We start from the raw sequence: 18,392 nt of genomic DNA on the forward strand, positions 1-18,392 counted from the left end.
AGAACTAAGCAGAGAGTGGGAAACGCTGTAACCTAAAGCCGTACATATTAAGAAAGCAGTTTTCACTCACCGATCGTATTAACAAGTTCAATTTTCCTAAGATATAATTAATGTCCAATGTCATCCTCATGTATTGCCAGAAGCGTTGCCTATCTAGCTTAAAAATCGAGAAGAGATGATGATATTTTTTATAAACTGCTGGGTCTTGATCCACACATTTTCCAGTAGCCCAAACTCTTCATCTTAGGATGAACTCGACATCGTCACTTCATGAAATCAGCTTTGTCACTGGCAGAAAATCAGCGTTGTTGGTGCATGAACCAGCAGAAAAAGCAGCGCCAGTTTTCAGCGGTTTTCACCGACATTTTCTTCTTGCATAACAATTTTTGTGAATTTTAGTTACTGAAGAAATTTATTCTGTGGTATACAGGATAAATCGGCAATCAAAACTTCTAGATATTCACTGCACTATGATTACGTTAAAGCATCTGAATATTCCGAGAAGGATTATAATTCCAATCACGTTTGCACTTACATATAACATTTGTACTTTAGTTAATAGGCTTTTCCGAGTATTACTATACGTGAAAATCATTTCAACATTTCGGAATATATCATATAGTTAATGTATGTTTGTAAGTATACTGACAATTCCATCAGTTCGCATTAAGACAGTTAGTCTTTTTTAAGTTATTGACAATATACGAAAACACGTTATTGAAACTGTCTACCAAGATTTTAATGGGATCAGAATTGGGTTGAGACGAAAACGTGAGTGAATAAATATTTATCACTATTATTTAATGTTTAAAGTAGTCAAAAAGATCGGCTGAAAAGAGAAAAGCACCAGGACTAAGTGACATTACATGAAGAATAGAGAAGATCTTTCCAATTCTGAGAAAACCTCAAGCTGTGCGACACTCCTGAACATAACTTATAAAATTCTGAGCCCACTCAGAAGAGATATACTAGTGGGATATATTGAAGAGAAACTCGGAGACTATCAGCGGGGTTTCAAAGCCGGCAGATCAACAATAGATGCAGTGCGTGTGATGTCAGAAACAGTAGAAAAGTTCTATGAACACGAAATGGACCTGCAAGTGATGTTTGTGTACTTCAAAAAGGCTTTTGATAGTGTTACCAAGAGGAGAATAGAGCTGGCAATAAGAAAAAAGGCTGATGCCAAAATTTTCACAGAGGATGGACTAGCAGAGGTGATTTCAGTACAAAGAGACTTTGTTCATTATCACCAGGTGAGACTATATCTCAAAACAATACGTAGATAGTAGGATATGCCGATGACCTCGCACTTATGGCAAGTTCAGGCTGGTAACTAGTAGAATGACACTTATAGAAGGAAATCATTCTGGATGGAGATCAGTTACAAAGAGGGAGATATTTTGAGTACTTGGGGATGACAATAACTGAAACAAATAATAGAAGCCTTGTAGAGGCGGAGCGAATAAGTGCGGCAAATAGAGCGTACTGAAAACATGGTTGGTGAGGTTTCTAAGAAGTAGTGGACTGAGCAGGAACACAAAGTTTAGAACATACAGAATAGGAATTAGACCAGTAATAGCTTATAGAGCAGAAACCATGTGCCAGGAGGATCCTAGAATAATGAAGAGGAAGATCCTAAGAAAGATAATGGAAACTGTCAAGACCGATGGAGGATACCTAAGAAGGTTAATGAACCACGAGATCAAAAATGAGGTGGAAAATGGTGATATAGTGGTAGTGATGAAGGTTGTCAAGCTTAAATGGATTGAACATTCACAAAGAAGAGTTCAGAAAGCCCTGTTACGGAAGGTAACAGAGTGGAAGCCATAGAACGGCCAAGAGGTTCAAGGCATTGCAGGATATCACAGCGGTGGAGATGAAGAACTGGAAAAAAGTCGTGGGGAAAAAAGAGAGGCTTTAGCTTTTCACTTCACTAGGCACTCGCACGCGTAGGTGCGTTAATGTGTATTGCAGCTTCTTCCTCCTGCATGTACCAACTTCATTGCAGATCGTCTCATGCCAGGTGCCTCCATCTTTTTCGGCAGAGCCTGTTTTGCGAGATGAATGCTGCATAGCCCCCACATTTGATTGCGGACCCTGTAACCAGGATCAGGCCTTCATGTTTATGCTACAAAAATTGAATGGTAGAAGGGAAAGGTAGAGGAAGTGTGTGGGCCCCGTGGGTCCGGGCCCTGTATCCAAAATTGCACCAGCCTCATTCTTGTGAGGCCCATGGATTGCTGAAAGATGAAATAACGACACTAACAATGGGAGCTGGCCTATTGATGGATTTGATGATCCCAATTTGGCGAACGTCTCAGCCCAGTCGTTGATTTTGTTGACCGAGCACTTAAATGAACTGGACCTTATAGCCTTTTTCGACTGGTTCTTGTAAGACTTTCTTACAATTAAACATAAGCTCCAATTACATTGTTCCAGAGGTATGCTCTGATTGAGTCAATTTACTGCATTTTCATAATATTCACTTCGGCTGCAAGACAAAAAATCTGTAATAATAATTGTAATCAAACATTTTTTCGTAGCAAAGAATTGAATTAACTGGATATTCGACCACTGAATTTCAATTAATGAGATAGAAGTGATATAAGTAAGCAAAATGTCTGAAAAAATGTTTCTTACATACAATTAATGATGTTAGAATGGAAATTTATTGTTACTTGTACATTTACATACTTAACAAATTGCTTTTCTATCAAAAATATGGTGACAGTTTGTATTTTTCAAAATGAAAACTCATCTATGAGGCAGCTTCCTTCGTTAAAGCTTGAAAAATAATGAAAAATGACTGCATTTTGTATAAAAGTCCTTTCCGATATGTAGCTTAAACATTTTTCCGAAAAAAATCACATAATTCGATTTCCAATGAAATTAGTTTTCATTTCACTATAAAAAACTTGAAATTATAATTTCAGGGAATTCGAATTATCCATTTATGTATTACGTTAATAACAATTCCATTCTACCATCAAACATATTTTCGGGTTCAAATTAGAGCTCTGAACAAATATTCCAAAACGAACATTTTGTAAGTTTTTTTTTCATTCCATTGATTAATTGAATACCGGATCAGTTCTCGATTCGTTGAGTACATTTTTAATTAATAACTTACATAATTGTTACATTAATTAAATATCAGTAAATTCGTATTTATCACATCGACGATTTCACGAATGATGAGTTTTAATTGACCATAATTCCAATAGATTTTATCAATAATTTTTGGTCGAAGAAAAACAGTATGGAATTCAAATAAATTGCATAATTTATAACAATATATACATATTAATTAATCGTAATAGGGAAATATATTATACACTGCTGTTCAAAATTTCCCTCCACATCTGTAATCATTAGTCCTGCCGTTCTAGGTGTACATTCGTCGTGGAGTATCAAGGAGACATCGCTGATGTAAAAAGTGTGTATGTCTTTTCTCTCAAGACAAAAGAATTACCGTGATAATCCCGATTTTTTCCAAGAATATTTTCATCTCTGTATCCGTATAACAAATTACAACGTAGTAGACGACGGAAATCTTTTTTATATATTCACCAAAACATAACGATTATCCTTAATATTCGTTGGTATCATATTTGAATTATTATTGATACTTCGTCCATTTCTAAATCAACTGGAGATGTTGAACTTTCCCAAGCTAGCAAGCTAAACTGCGATTCTCCAGATTCTTTAGAACCATCATCGCTCTCTCAACTTCATTTTTCTTTTATCTTGAACCAAGTTCCTTCAAACAACGTTTATTGCTTCGACTCTGGCTCCTTTCCTGTTCTATTTTCCTTATGTCTTTCTGACTATGTCTCTCTTGTAATTTTCTTCCTTTTCTGGTTTTTCTATTTCTAACAATTGTAGGATAACATCTTATAACTTCTGGTGTCATGGTAAGATTTTGCCTCAGCCGTCAAGGTGCAAGGCTCGACAGTTTCGGTAACAAATTCTTGACGATTTTGGAGCTCATTCATATAAGTCCATGACACGCTGGTGGAAAGTTCTGGTTCTAGAGCGACATTATTTGTTTCTGGATTATTCACGCATCCACTCTATACCAGCCATTTTCGCCCCATTTCGCCTGGATATTTTAAGTTCAACGTTTTCTTGTATTCACAGGCCAGCTTTCCAATTTGTACTATACTACATAACGCATGTTTGCAGCTATTACCAATTTAGACAGTCAATCGCGACTCATCTTCCAAAGAGAAGACTTGTAGAATCGGAAATTTAGAATGTAAAGTCCGTGAAGATGCAACGGCGTTAAAACTATATTCATCTTTATCAATTGCTAAATTTCTGTGACTCTACATTCACTTCTTGAGTCCGCGTACTTTTTTGATTTGATTTGGTTGGAATACACGTCAATAGAAGAAGAAATGTGTTATTGTACATTTTATTTTACAGAAAAATTGTTTTGATATGCTGATGGTTGAAAAATCTAAGGAGGAGAATTCATAGGCGTACGTGCCCCGTGTCTAATTGTCCGTGTGCACCCCTTTCCTTTGCACAAAATCAAAATACAATTATACACAAAATATGAATTAATTTGAAAAATATAACAATTGAAGCTTAAAATGAAGATAATAATATATATATATATATATATATATATATATATATATATATATATATATATATATATATATTAATCAATCATCACCATTTTGTGATAAACATAATTCTACTTTGAGTTATGAACTGATTAACCGCGAGGTAAAACATGTTGTCTTGTCAGCAGATGCACCGTGGTGCGACTGGTTACAACTATGCACGCAAGCAAAGGCGTGTTTATGAACCGTTTAGTTTTTCTTTGTACCACATCGAAGCGACATCTACTCTCAAAGGTATTAGAAGAGCCCAATTAATGATGATAATCTTGTTTGTGTTCAAACGAGGGTTGCCTGTTAAGTTTTTACAATCGATAAGAAATATAATTTTGAAAGAGTTGATCATGATTATTTAGAATCTATGAGACTATCGCAAAAACAGTATTCGATGTCATAATCTCTCTGTTTCTAACTCATAGAGGTCGCTGTTGAAGAATAAGAGAATATGCTGCAAGCTTTTGTTGAACTTTTGAAGCCGCAGCTCATGAATGCAAAGATAAGAAGTACCAAAAATAAAAAAAAATAAGCAAATTATGGTTATATTAAGGTCATCTTCAACTAATGTGAAGATGTTCATTATCATTTCAATGTAACTTAGTTTCATTTTGTTATGATATTGTGAATATTCAGATTAATTGAAGATTTCTTTTAAGAAATTTTATGGTAAAACAATAAATAATGTTCTAAAAATAAAATCTAGTGGTCAAAATAGCATAAAAAACGTTATTTGTCGTCCAGTGTCCATATTAGATTGCGCAGGTCTTGATTCTGGATTGCCCTATTTGAATTTTTCTCATAATAACACCTACAAACCTTCACCATAACATCTACAAACCTAGAAGTCAATAAGGTCAATGAGAAAATCTTCAAAAGTAACAAAATGTTATGTAGAAAGTACTGAGAGCAAAAAACAAACAATTATAAGACCGGCAGTTTCATGGCAGTTTCATATGCATCAGAAACATGTACATAAATTGTTAAATGGGAAAGAAAATTCCTCAAGAAAATATATGGCAATTTCAAAAAGGAAAAGGTTTCTGAATAAGACGTACACAATTTGTAACAACAGAAGACACAATATCTAAATATAGTTACTGCAATTGCTATTAGTATATCAACTCCTAGAGATATCTGTCTTCAACTTGGAGACGCGGCCCCCCATCTCGCAAGGCCTGTTCGTATCTCGTTACTGGATATCCAGGCAGGTGAATGGATTAAAATCTCTGACTTTCTCTGAGCTAAATCTTCTGATATTGTTGAAGCATTGAAATAACTTCGCCAATAAAATTTTGACGCTCATTGTTTTCAACTGTATTCTATGAGTTGATTTCTTATTACATTGTTATTAATAAGGAATAATCGATTGTGATTGAAAATACTAACCAGAACATGAATTATTGCATTGTTTCCAAAGTTTCGTAACAACTCCACAATATTGTAGGAGTCATTTTGTAAACAGTATTAATGTTCCCTTTCCTGTTGTTGAAAATAAAACTATTTTATCAAAAATATTCGTTTTGCCATTCGAATTGTGACATTTATTATACCAAAATTAAATATTGCATGAATATTATTCATTTAGAAGCTTAGACCCAAAATAGTTGGAAACAGGGAAAATAATGTATAAAGTCAATGAATATTCATATCGATACAAATGAAATTTTTATTATTTATCGCTCTATTTTGTATAAATCGATTTTATTATTAATCCAATACTCTACTTATTAACACAACTACTAATATATCAAATAATCAATCTTTCGCTACATACATAATACGAGGTCGGGCTAGTAAATAACGAGACTGGTTACTAGAAAGTACTTCATTATATACCCTCTCGTCAAACACCTTTCCATAGGTTTTTTCCATTCATTGAAGCAGTTTTGAGAGTCTTCTTTGCTGGTGTGCCGTTATATCCTTTACCGCTTCCATCGACTTAAATCACGTCCCTTCAACGCAGATCTTTTTTTCTACCTTTCAAGGATATCTAAGCAGATCCGTTGATTCAAGAGCTTTTGGTGAGGAGTCATATTTTTTGGCATCAACTTCGTACAGACTTTTGTCTAATTCCTAGTGTAAACTTTTTCTAACTGTTTCTTTATCGTCGTTTACAGCCTCGTATTGATTGAATGCAAATTATTCAATTAAAAATTTTTAAATAGTAAGTATTCAATACTTAAATAGTAACTAATATCTGTACATTATTTTTGTGGTATTTTGTATACATCACCTTATAGAACAGTTTCCCATGAGAAGTAACATGACACCCACGTTTCTGTCGCTTAATCAAGGATTTTTATCGAACTCAAAATAAAGAAAGTAACATCAGCTGCCTCATATCTTATTCCGAGTAATCTTGCTTCTCTCTAAAAGCATTGATTCGCTTTCACAGCCACGTCACTCGAGACTGTCAATTACGCGTAACGCGGCATTTCGTTCTGTTCATTTAATTCAACATTCAACTCTTTATTCCACTGGTAGCGCAGCGAATAAATATTTATTATTATTGTTATTCAATTCTGAATTTAACATACTGGAACATATTATTCTGTTGATGCTCTGTCACTTGTTAAATTCGTTCCATCAAATAACGTCATCCAAAAATTATTTTGAATAAACACTTAATGTTGTTTAAAAAATATATACCATGATAGATATAAGCAAAGTATAAATTTTTCTTTACATTCCCCGAATTCTCGATATCTCTTCCTGGGTCCGAACCCTTCTGGAATATCTACCACAGAACAATGAAAAAAGCACTGGAAAAGAAGGTATACCAATTATTGGGACAACCTACAGGGCAAGGGCTGATCCAGGGTCATTCCTGGATCAGCCCTGGACCAACTTCGTTTACCCCTAGAGCCCTACACCGACTCCCGGTTCTTTTTTCGATTAGTTTGATTTGACTCATACTAATTAGTTTATGTCAGATTCTTATACTTCTTAGTCTTGAATTTCCTGAGCATTTTGTTTTTGTTTTATTAGGTATTGTTTTGATATATGAAATATTTGGGATTATTCGCTCCCTTTATCCACGGTGTAGAAAGACTATTCTAGCAAACTACAACCAGAGTAGATCAGCTGAATGTATTAAGTAAGAACAATCTACGAATACTATCAGGAGCTCTTTTGGGGCCCTCTCACCTCAACAAACACCTGAAGACGCTAGATTTAGCAGATAATGCGGCGAGCAAATTTTGATGTATAGAGGACGAAACTCCAGAGTAATACACCTGGAAGCGTATAAGATAGAAGACGAAGATCTATGGCAATTAAAGTCATCCCAAATTATAGACTTCTTAGAAGGAGTGGGATTAGTGGATCAACTGTAATCAAGAGATCATTTGGGTCTTAGTGAATACGATACCCCAACATCCATGCATACATATAACTGTGCATAATTAAATTTTCAGTACTATTCGAAGGCTCTGGCCGCAAAAAATCATTTCTGATTTTCTGATACAGTGCGTTTTCTATAGAGAATTGGTTATAAATTCTCAAATATTATTGAAATGGAAAAGTCAAACTGATTCCAAATATGTAATAAATTATAGAGTGTCTCATTTTGATATACTGATATAGCACAACATTCTGAAACATCCTGTAAGATTGTAAATATGAAGACTAACGAAGGATATAATTCCTCAAGTTTTTATCTCAAATAACAAAGGAAAAACTGAACTTTATCACACTAATCAATAACCCGATATATGTTTCTAACGTATGATCAAAGTTATAGTTATGATAATAGTTATTTTACAATAATTCATCTTCTTAGATGAATTATTATATAAATGTTTTATGTATACTTTTCAAAAGTTCATTCTCACCATTATCTTCATCAATTTAATTTTTCATTTCCGACGTACTAACAGCTGGTGCCCAATTTAGTTTTAACAAAAAAGAAGCCCGCGTTAAGTGGTGATAAACTGTTGTGTTAGGATAAAGACATACAACCCAAAAGTGTGTATACCTCTGATGTTTTTAAGCGACCATTATGGTAACACTGTGGATTTTACGAGGTAGTTGATTTAGAGCTCTAATCGACTACAATAACGATTTTGGACATACTCTGTTGTACGTACAAAGTGATCCGTAATTAGCAAATCTTGAAGTCGGAACAAAATTAAATTCATTAAATATTGTTATTCATAATATAACCACATATTATTTCCAGTTACAACTAAAATATGGAGAAACGTAATAAGAATATAAAACTTATATAGAATAACCGAAATTTAATTATCAAGTTACAGAGCTGAAATGTTTTACAACTTTTATAGACAGTCTTCGGATACGAAGAAGAACATTGCTACGTCCTCTGTCATTTTGACAGGTCCTCATCCTCGTTCGCGTAGACTCCTTGCTCTCCCCTGAATACTATGGGAGATTCTAAAAAGTTTTTTTGTCTTCTTGGTCATAATATGTGTGTAGGTTTTCACTGCCTCAGGTAAACCCCTCCCAACTTTCTTCAACAAGGAAATATCCGATCCGAGTGGTCCTCTGCCTCATTTACTTATAAAATGCGGACTTACCCTGTCGGAAGGTGTCCTCTTGTGATTTGACTCGAAAAATCATTAGTTTTCAATGTAAATCTTTATGTTTTTTGTGTTTTTAAATAAATTTTTTTACTAACTCAACCTTATGATCCTATTGTCTTCCGTTTTACTTTATCTGTTGGGCGATCAGTTTGCATATTCTGCAGCACATCCAATAGCTTGGGCGCTACTTGTTTTGCTGATGCCTTTTCTTAACAGCTAGTACGTAGCTGCGTTTTGTTCGGGTTGTGGTCCTGGCTGCTGGTTTATTTGTTTCTGTTTTCTTTGGGTTTTTCGGGCACCCCTTGTATTTCGCCGGGCGCTCTCCTCCGCAATTCTTGTATTTTGGCTTTTCTGTTCTGTTTAGAGTCGCCTTGTACATCCCGCGTATCTCACCCAGAGCACATCCATGTTGCACGTGCTTTGTCCTTACTGGAAGCCTTGCTACCTGTAGCATTGTACAAGTCCGTCATATTTTTTCTGTTCAACCACAATTATCTTTGATTGCTCCACTTGGTAGTAATTTTCGGTTGTTGTCATAGTTTTTCTTTGCTTGATTTCGACGTCCGACGTGGACCAGTCCCGTGACGATTAGCTTTTTTTCCTTTTCTTTGTTGAGTAGGTACGTCTACCACTCAATCTCTTTATACTTGATCAGAAGCATCTCCATTTTCCTCTGCACTAGCTACTTCCGTATTGCTAACCACATGAGTGGGAGGTAGAGGTGCCCTTCTCTTCGGTCTTGCATGTTTTTTCTCTACCTGTCTCCTGTTTTTCTTGTATTTGATTCTCCTTTGTGTCTCCTTCTTCAGAGGTTTTCCTATTTTTCTTGCTTTTTACTTCGTTGCAATCTCCTTCTATGGGGCAGGCTTCTATTTGCTTTTTTTCGGAATTTCTGGATAAAATTTTTGGGCTCTTCCTCTTCTTAACTATCACGGTAGTAGGACTTGAGTCTTTTTTTCGTTCTGTATTCCATAACTAACTTTTCCACAATTTTATTCAAAAGTTTTGACTTGTTGGTTTCCATACTTTGATTGGTTTCTATTAAGGTCTGTATTATGGCATATTTCTATGTCCTCCTCAATTTTCTGTTATCTTTCTCTCTTTTTCTATTTTCTTCTTCTAGTTTCCTTAGAATTACCTCTAAATTTTTTCTATTTCTTTTGGTAGACGTGCCTCTATCGCGCGGTTTCTCATCAAATATCTTTCATACGAAGGTATTTTGATTTATAAAATATAAAAGGTTGAGTCGGAGCAGAGCTAGCAGAAAAGAGAGTCTACTTGTGTCCCCTTTCACTAACATATGTGTTTACTCTATGAAATCACTCAATTCCACCTCTCTGGAAGCTTTTGTATGACTTTATCGTGAAAATATCTGGGCTTGTCGCGTAGCCATTCGCGTACAAAGTATTCTACCTCCGCATTGTTTTTGAATTACAGTCCGAAAAGTGCCTTTTTTAATAGACCAAATAAATAACAACCCTCTTTATACCCTTGCAGGTAACGCGTCTGAGTTCCCGCTCACAATTCAGAAATCTTGGCAACCATCTTGATGAAATTTTGCAGTAACCGAGTCATTTGCTCAATACTCCCCAAATAGATACCAAATTCTTCATCCATTTCGCTTACAGTACTGCTTCGATATTCCAAAATAAGTTTTTCTACAGCGCTGACGCTCTTAAACTTGTTCGCGCTGCGCATGTGGTAAGCTTCTACATTATCTTCAACCAAAAAAATAATTATGCGTTGCTTATCAGCCACTGATGTATCCTTATCGTTCATAGTCATTAGTACACCGAAAAGCGAAGTTACGAGGTCCTGATTATTCTGCAGGCTTCGTCACAGACCATTCTAATATCCATTTTTACGATATTACGCGTTTATTCAAAAATTTTGGTCTATATTTGAACCATCCTCGTATATAAGAAAACCAACGTTTGAAAATGGACTTAGATGCTATAATTCCATTCCACATTTGATTAATAAATTACTGTATATGCTTAAAAATTTCTATATTTTGTGAGGCATGAATTCCAGATAAGATTGAATTGAAACTCTACTTAATTTATAGTTATAATTACAGGGTATTCTAATGAAATTGCATGATTCGTCATGTGATCCCAGCGCTATAAGAACATGCGTTTGCCTTTTCATGAAATTTCCGAGAAAAATTTCAACGAGGCGTAACGGCTCTATCTTAAACTTGACGTAATTGATCTGTGCCCTCAGCTCATAAATTGTTCAGTACCTAGAAATCGTTGCTACGATTAATTGATTGTTTCCTATGCGTAGTAGGTAGACGGTAGCATCCTACTGAAAACACATCACATCCAGCCCACTCAAAAATAGCTTATCAAATAACATGTAGGAAGAAAGTTCTCAAAAATTCTTCACCTACAATACGTCGGGTAAATATATTAATTTATTATTGATAATGTTATTTTGAGGAAACTCACTTTCGAAACTTCAAATAAAGCTACTATCGTACTCCGTGATTAAATTAAATACCGAAACGTACTTCTAGAGTTCTCTTGTGGTTATGAGGATCTCACCAAGTTCCAAAGGTCTATTTGAATCAACCTCCATGAGTTCCTAAAGAAGTTGAACTTTGTTTGGATGTAGTCTTTCTTTCTTTGAAAAGTCTACCAAGAACAACTCACTAACATTTTGTTGTAAGGAAATTTGATTTGTAGTCGTATGAGGGTTTTTTTTTCTGAAGCTTTGCCTCGTCACTTATTCCTGGTCTTCCAGATTTTAGATCGTTTTTCACACTACACAGTAATAGATTTAGTTGTAATCCATTCTTGTTAGTCTGATAATTCTTCTTCTAATTCATTGAAATAGTTAAAGCATCACTTGATCCATCAACATATTACAAAGAATGCCGGTTTATCTTTCTATAGTGTTCTGAGTGTTCCTCTGTACTAAAATTCTCTTTATTATGTCTTGATGCAATACTCCACCTCTTGAATTACTTAATGGTAAACGTATCCCCTAGCTTCGTTATAACTATATTTGTATGGCGTATCCATCAAACTAATTTGTCAATATATCACTTAAAGTCGAAAAACTCCTTTTAACTTCATAGGAAAAAGTGGCATCATTCGCTCCATTTCTATATTTGATGTTAATCTAATAATTTGTATTGTTCCAGTTGCTCCTACTTGTAAACACGATAAAGTTACCATAGTCGGAGCATCGAGAGGAGAGAGTGTGGATATTTTGTGCGAAATAGAATCCGATCCACCAGCCAAAAGTTATAGATGGAAATTCAATAATTCTGGAGAAACTATAGATGTCGCTGCCGAGAGATTCGCTAAATCTAGTAACGGAACTCACAGCGTTTTGCGATACACACCGGTGTCTGAATTGGATTATGGATCTCTCTCTTGTTGGGCTTCTAATTCAGTTGGGCATCAAGTTGAGCCATGTATGTTCCAGCTAGTTGCAGCAGGTAAGAATATTTCATCATTATAATGAATACTTTTTCACGAAATTGAAATGGAAAGATTTTTTTTTTGCTCAGAAAAATTCTTGTTTATAATATAGAGATACCTACTCAATATGAGCGGTTCCTTACAAAAATAGGAAAGATTCGTGCACCAGAGCTTTGAAAATGGATAAGAGGGAACGTTTCAAAGGTTTACATGGTTTCCATGAACTTTATTTAGACATTAGACTCTGGTCTATAATAATAAGTGAAGCTACATAGCTACGAGTTAGTTGGTCTTTTAGTAGGTCATTCTAATTTAGTATCTATCCTTAAATGATCAATTGAAATATATCCTTGATAAGAATTGCTATATGAGTTAACCTAATGTGATATTTTGCACCTGTTCATACTCAATAACTTGTTATTAAACTCTCAAAATCAGCTTCACTACTGTTTAGTATTAATGTGTGATAATATAGCTTACTAATTTCATGTTTAGTTTCTTAGACTTTAGTGAAATATGGAGGTTCATATAAGATGAAATTAAAATAACAAATTCTTGCGAAAAGCCACGTCATATAGCAATGCACGTAACTTTCTAACTGTTGCATAAATTACTGTTGCGTGAAATGAGCTGTCATCAAGAAAGTAATAATAGCAGGATATCAAGGGTTGGCGCCCTCGTTATGTTCCTTTCTTATCTCAATTTTTTGTCCTCTTGGCGATGTAAAAAATAGGTTAATGTACCTTATATTTAAAGCCAACATAGATTCCACTATCACCAAATAGATGAAAATATCCAAATTTAAATTTTCTCTGTTAATATAAAATTCTTTTATTGGAAAAATTGAACATTAAGAACTTTCCATAAATGTCTTTTACCACAATTAGCACGGATATAAGTCGGTTTCAACACATTATATTAAGTAGATAACAGAAAACGAATGTTTATAGTTGCAAAACTTGAAATGCATGCACATCTTCGCTTTATAAACCCCTACGAACTCGTCTACGACATATATCGTGAAGCAAATCCTGTTCGCTTATGATGATGTGATGATATTAGCATCCCCAATGGCTCGCAACCGACTAGAACGTCATGTAATTAAACGTTTGCCAGCCAACCTCACTTTCAGCTGCGAAACACTGCTCAAGTATAAATCTAACGTAGTCGTCGATAATATATATTCCGACAGTAAATGACGTGTTTGAAATGTATCGAAATATTTTATTTATACTATTCGCCTCTGAAATAATTTGGAACTTTAATATTACGAAAGTGCACCTCATTTACCATCGAAAACTATATAATCGGCGACTACGCTAGATATCTACCTGATCGATGGTTCGCTGTTGAAAGTGAGGATGGCGCCAGCTAGCGTTCGCTGAGGAATGTTTAACTACATGAACCAAATAATGACGCTCTTTGACGTTCGGGTCTCAAGCCTGAATAACGTCGAAACTATGTAATTCAGTATTCGTCGAGGCACTAGCCGGGAAAGTAGTTGTTTTCTCCTTTGAAGAACAGCAGAATACACTTTTGAATTCTCGTACTACAGTATGCTGTATATTCTTTTCCAGGAAAACCCTTTCCCGTCAAAAATTGTTCTCTCTCCAATCAAACGAGCAGTTCAGTTGAAGTATATTGTCTCGCTGGGTTTGATGGAGGACTTCCCCAGCATTTCGTCCTGGAATTGTATTCTTCAAATTCTGCAGTGGCTCGATTTAATATGACCTCTTATACGGAGCCTTATTTTTTCTTGGATAATTTGGAGCCCGATGTTACATTCAGAATAGTTATTTTTGCTACTAACGTCAAAGGAAGGAGCAAGGGAGTTGTTTTGGAAGAAATCACATTTAGGGATGCCGAAAAACGCACAGGTAAGAATCTTTATTCAACAAATCAAGTTAGAAAAATAAAAATTGTATTACGAGGAATTCATGTGTATGTACTTTAATATCCTCTAGAAATACGGTTCTTTGAAATAAAGCAATAATTTGATTACTTTGCTTTCTCTTTCACTCCCATCAAGATTAGAATTTCACATCTCCAGAGTTCCTTTCGCTCCACAATCTAAGAGATATTTTATTTCTCGTGCGTTTGATGGTTGTCGCATCCTTTAGTGTTTTATCTGGGCTATTTGTATTTATCCACTTACACTGAAAGCATAGAGATTCATCAGTTACCACTAGGACAGCCTATGCAGAGACAGTTCGATAGAAGCTGTCTCATTACACCTTGTCTCTGTACCATCGTCATCGCTTTGCAGTATTAATTTGATCTAAAGGTATCTGACTTGACCTCCGCCTCACAAAGAAGAATTTAATGAGTGTCGTCATCAGCAGTCTTAGTTTATCCGTCCATGGTCCGTTAATATTTGCCAATAAGCGGCTCAAAGATACCGTCCATCTTAGTACTTGAGGAGAATCTGATATGATATTATCGATATTGTCATTATTATTATTATTTAGTATGAACAGTAATCCTAATATATCAGTTCTTAGAGTGAACTTAAGTTACACTCTGCTGCATCGAAATTCGACTCTATAAAAACGCTCTAAATGCATGTTTAGAAATTGTCTAACTCTACATATTCAGAATAATCATATACATAAACAATTATTTATATCCACTGGTGACTTCTTCAACCGGTATCAAATCTGTAAAAGAAAGTAGAGAATCTACCATGTTAACTGAAATTGAAAAAGCGTGTTTAGCATATATTTATCTCTTTTATCGGGAGCCAATGAGCTGTTACTGAAAACTCCGCCTAGATACCATCGAAGTTTAATCTAAAATCAATCCTGCATAGGTAATTCGGTTCAATAATTGCGATGGAACACTCGGCCTACACTGATAAACTCTCCGTATTAGATTAACGAAGAGTGATGAAACATCTATTATTCCAAAAGGAGGAAAAAACTCCCATTATCACGCTCCACTAGAGAAATCTACATAACGTTTGCTTGTCCTTTTTGCTAACAAAAACATACTAGAATTTAGACAAGAAATTGATTATTTGTAGAATACATGGAAATTTGAAGGGGAACATTTTATTGACATGACAATAAATCGTCTCCATTTCAGAAAACGATTTCATTAAAACAATGGAAATAATTTTATCATTGAGGCAGATTTTGGTTCTAAAAATAATATTTAAGTCCAAACCAACCAATACAAAAAATAAAGAGCTAAATTTTGTTTTGGGGCCCACTAAATGCCATTCGACTTAATCATTGAGGCAAATTTTGTTTCTGATAATATCATTTAGACTCAAATCAACCAATACAAACGGTAAAGAGCTAAATTTTGTTATGGGAGCTACTAAATGCCATTTAACTTGAAAACGCACCAACTGTCCCATAGAAAGGAAATACAAGATACAGTAATCTTTGTTATCTTGAGAAAAGTAACAATGAATTTTATGGTAATTGAGAATGCTTGATGACCCGAATAAAGAAAACACGATTGTCATGAGCATCCCAGAAAACAGACGCCATGACCTTGCCTGCAGATGGAACGATCTTTGCCTTCTTTGGAGCCACTTCTTCCTTTTCAGTCCATAGTTTTGATTGTTCTTTTGTTGTGAGTGTGAAGTTTCATCATATCAAAAGAAAGCAAAAGTTAGGCTCTATTTTTATGAAACAATCGGTGGAAACACCTTCAAGACGCTGGTTTTTGTTCCATTGTTAGCAAACGCCGTACCATGTCCAAATTTTCAGTTAATATGCGATGTAACACACTTTTTAACATGCTTACTATATCTGCTAGCTCACGCTCTTTCAAACGACGATCATCCATACTGCTTTGTGGATTTTCTTGAATATTTCTGGAGTTGTCACCTCATTTGGTCGATCACTGCGATGCTGGTTGTCGCAGGTCGTACGGCTTCGTTTAAGCTCTTCTACCTTATATTTTACTGTTGAAGAAGCAGCCTCACCCAGAATAGAATCTAGTTCATCTTTTATATTACTTGGGCTAATGTCTTTCAAATGAAACGATTTACTCGAAACGTTCTGGTGACTGATGGCTGCCAAACAAATACTGAACAACGTGGCGTCTTCAAACTTGTCAGTCAGTAGTATTTTCCAAGCAACTACCGCCATCTCTAGGTTAGGCCAGGTACTTCTGGGACCATCTTCGTAGTACGAGAATCTAATCGGACTCCAATCATAAACGGGATTGATTGAGAAAGTTTCAAACAAGAATCAAGTGACAGAATTGATTCGAATTTTAATAAAAGCTGTAGGTACGGGATAATCCTACAATTTTAATCACAATATTTATTATTTTGAGACTTTCTTTTGCAATATTCACGTCAATTTTGTTGGTAATGTTATTATTTGTGCTCTTTTTCAAAATATCCCATTCAATTCGCATGATTTTTTGTAGTAAAATTGTATTTTCTTTCAGCTGAAATGTGGACTACTCTCTATTTTTTGTTGGGATGTATCTATCGATTTTTCTTAGTTCGGTACTGATGTATTTTCATTTGCAACAAACATTGATACAACCAATAATAGTAAAAACATAGAATTAACCACTACTATTCCAAAAACGCCACCGTACAAACACAACTTCGGAGTATTTGGCTTCGAAATTCATTGTGTCATGTTTGGGAATACCAAAAAAGTTATTGTTCAAATTTGGTAGGAATAAAAACCAACTCGTTTGGGGCTTTGTATACCATAAAATCAATTCCATTTCCACGTACTTTTCGCATTGTTCCGTTTATAATTCGAAACATTTTCAGCAAAAAATTTTCTGCTTTATTTAGAGAGCTTACGCTATTGGAAAGGTTCATGACACTGTAGTCCGGATAAATATTTGAGTGGAAGGATAAACATCAAATGTATCAATGTTATTCAATAATTCAGTTGGTTGAGTAAAAAAAATTATATTGATAGTATATTGAGGAAATTTAAACTATTTATTCTCTTTTCATACTCTTACGAATTGTTTTTAATCAAATTTACCGATTAAATTACTAATTAAAATCGATTTTTGAGGGTGATTATTCCAAAAAAATCTTGGATCTAATTTGTGAACACGTACTGCAAAAATTGGTATGCCCAAACAATAACAACACATATTTTTTAGTTTTTGGGATAACACTTTTTTAAGAAAATACTATACACTAATACAAAAGACTGCAAAACATGGATTTATGATTCGTGAGAAAATTCCCTAAACAGAAGAGAACCATGAAGACGTAGAACCTGCTCAAACGGTTGGTTCAGTACTAAATTATCAATAATTAACCAAATTACACGAGTAAAATTTGAAAGAAACGTTGGTCAAAAGAACGGGCGTTGTGTATTACCACGACCGCACCAAGCCATGTACTTGCTAAAAATTGATTTGGACTAAATATCAAAACTATGAAACTGTGACAATATATTCATGAAGAAATGATCGAAAAGCATATTACCAAGCTTTTTATCACTGAACTGAACTGATTAAATTGTGGAATTACGCCAAAAATTGTAACAGATTATGGATAATAATGGACATTCAGCTCAGAAATAATTATGATTAATAATATTTTTCTCTCCGAGCGGAATATTCGAGTTCAAATATTGAATACCATCTACCTATATCTAAAAATTGAATAGATTCGAAATTCATTCCATTTTAATTATTAGAAATTCCAGTTTTTATACACAATCATTGGAAAAGATATTTTTCTCATCTCTCATTCAATTATACTTTGAATAAACCTTTTTATTATCTTTTGGTAAATATACGAGATTCAATTGAGATATTTGCTTTATATATTTTAATTTAAT

At 34.6% G+C, this 18,392-nt stretch overlaps 1 protein-coding gene across 1 annotated transcript in view; it reads left to right on the top strand.

Moving 5' to 3' along the window:
* The window catches only part of LOC130900569 (nephrin-like), a 288,962-nt gene that overhangs the window by 259,937 nt on the left and 10,633 nt on the right, over positions 1-18,392 (top strand). The window contains exons 9-10 of the mRNA XM_057811268.1: positions 12,324-12,623; positions 14,184-14,483. Coding sequence (XP_057667251.1) covers positions 12,324-12,623; positions 14,184-14,483 — 600 coding nt within the window. The remainder of the gene's footprint in view (positions 1-12,323; positions 12,624-14,183; positions 14,484-18,392) is intronic.

This window comes from Diorhabda carinulata, chromosome X, assembly GCF_026250575.1.
Source record: "Diorhabda carinulata isolate Delta chromosome X, icDioCari1.1, whole genome shotgun sequence".
Classification (NCBI taxonomy): domain Eukaryota; kingdom Metazoa; phylum Arthropoda; class Insecta; order Coleoptera; family Chrysomelidae; genus Diorhabda; species Diorhabda carinulata.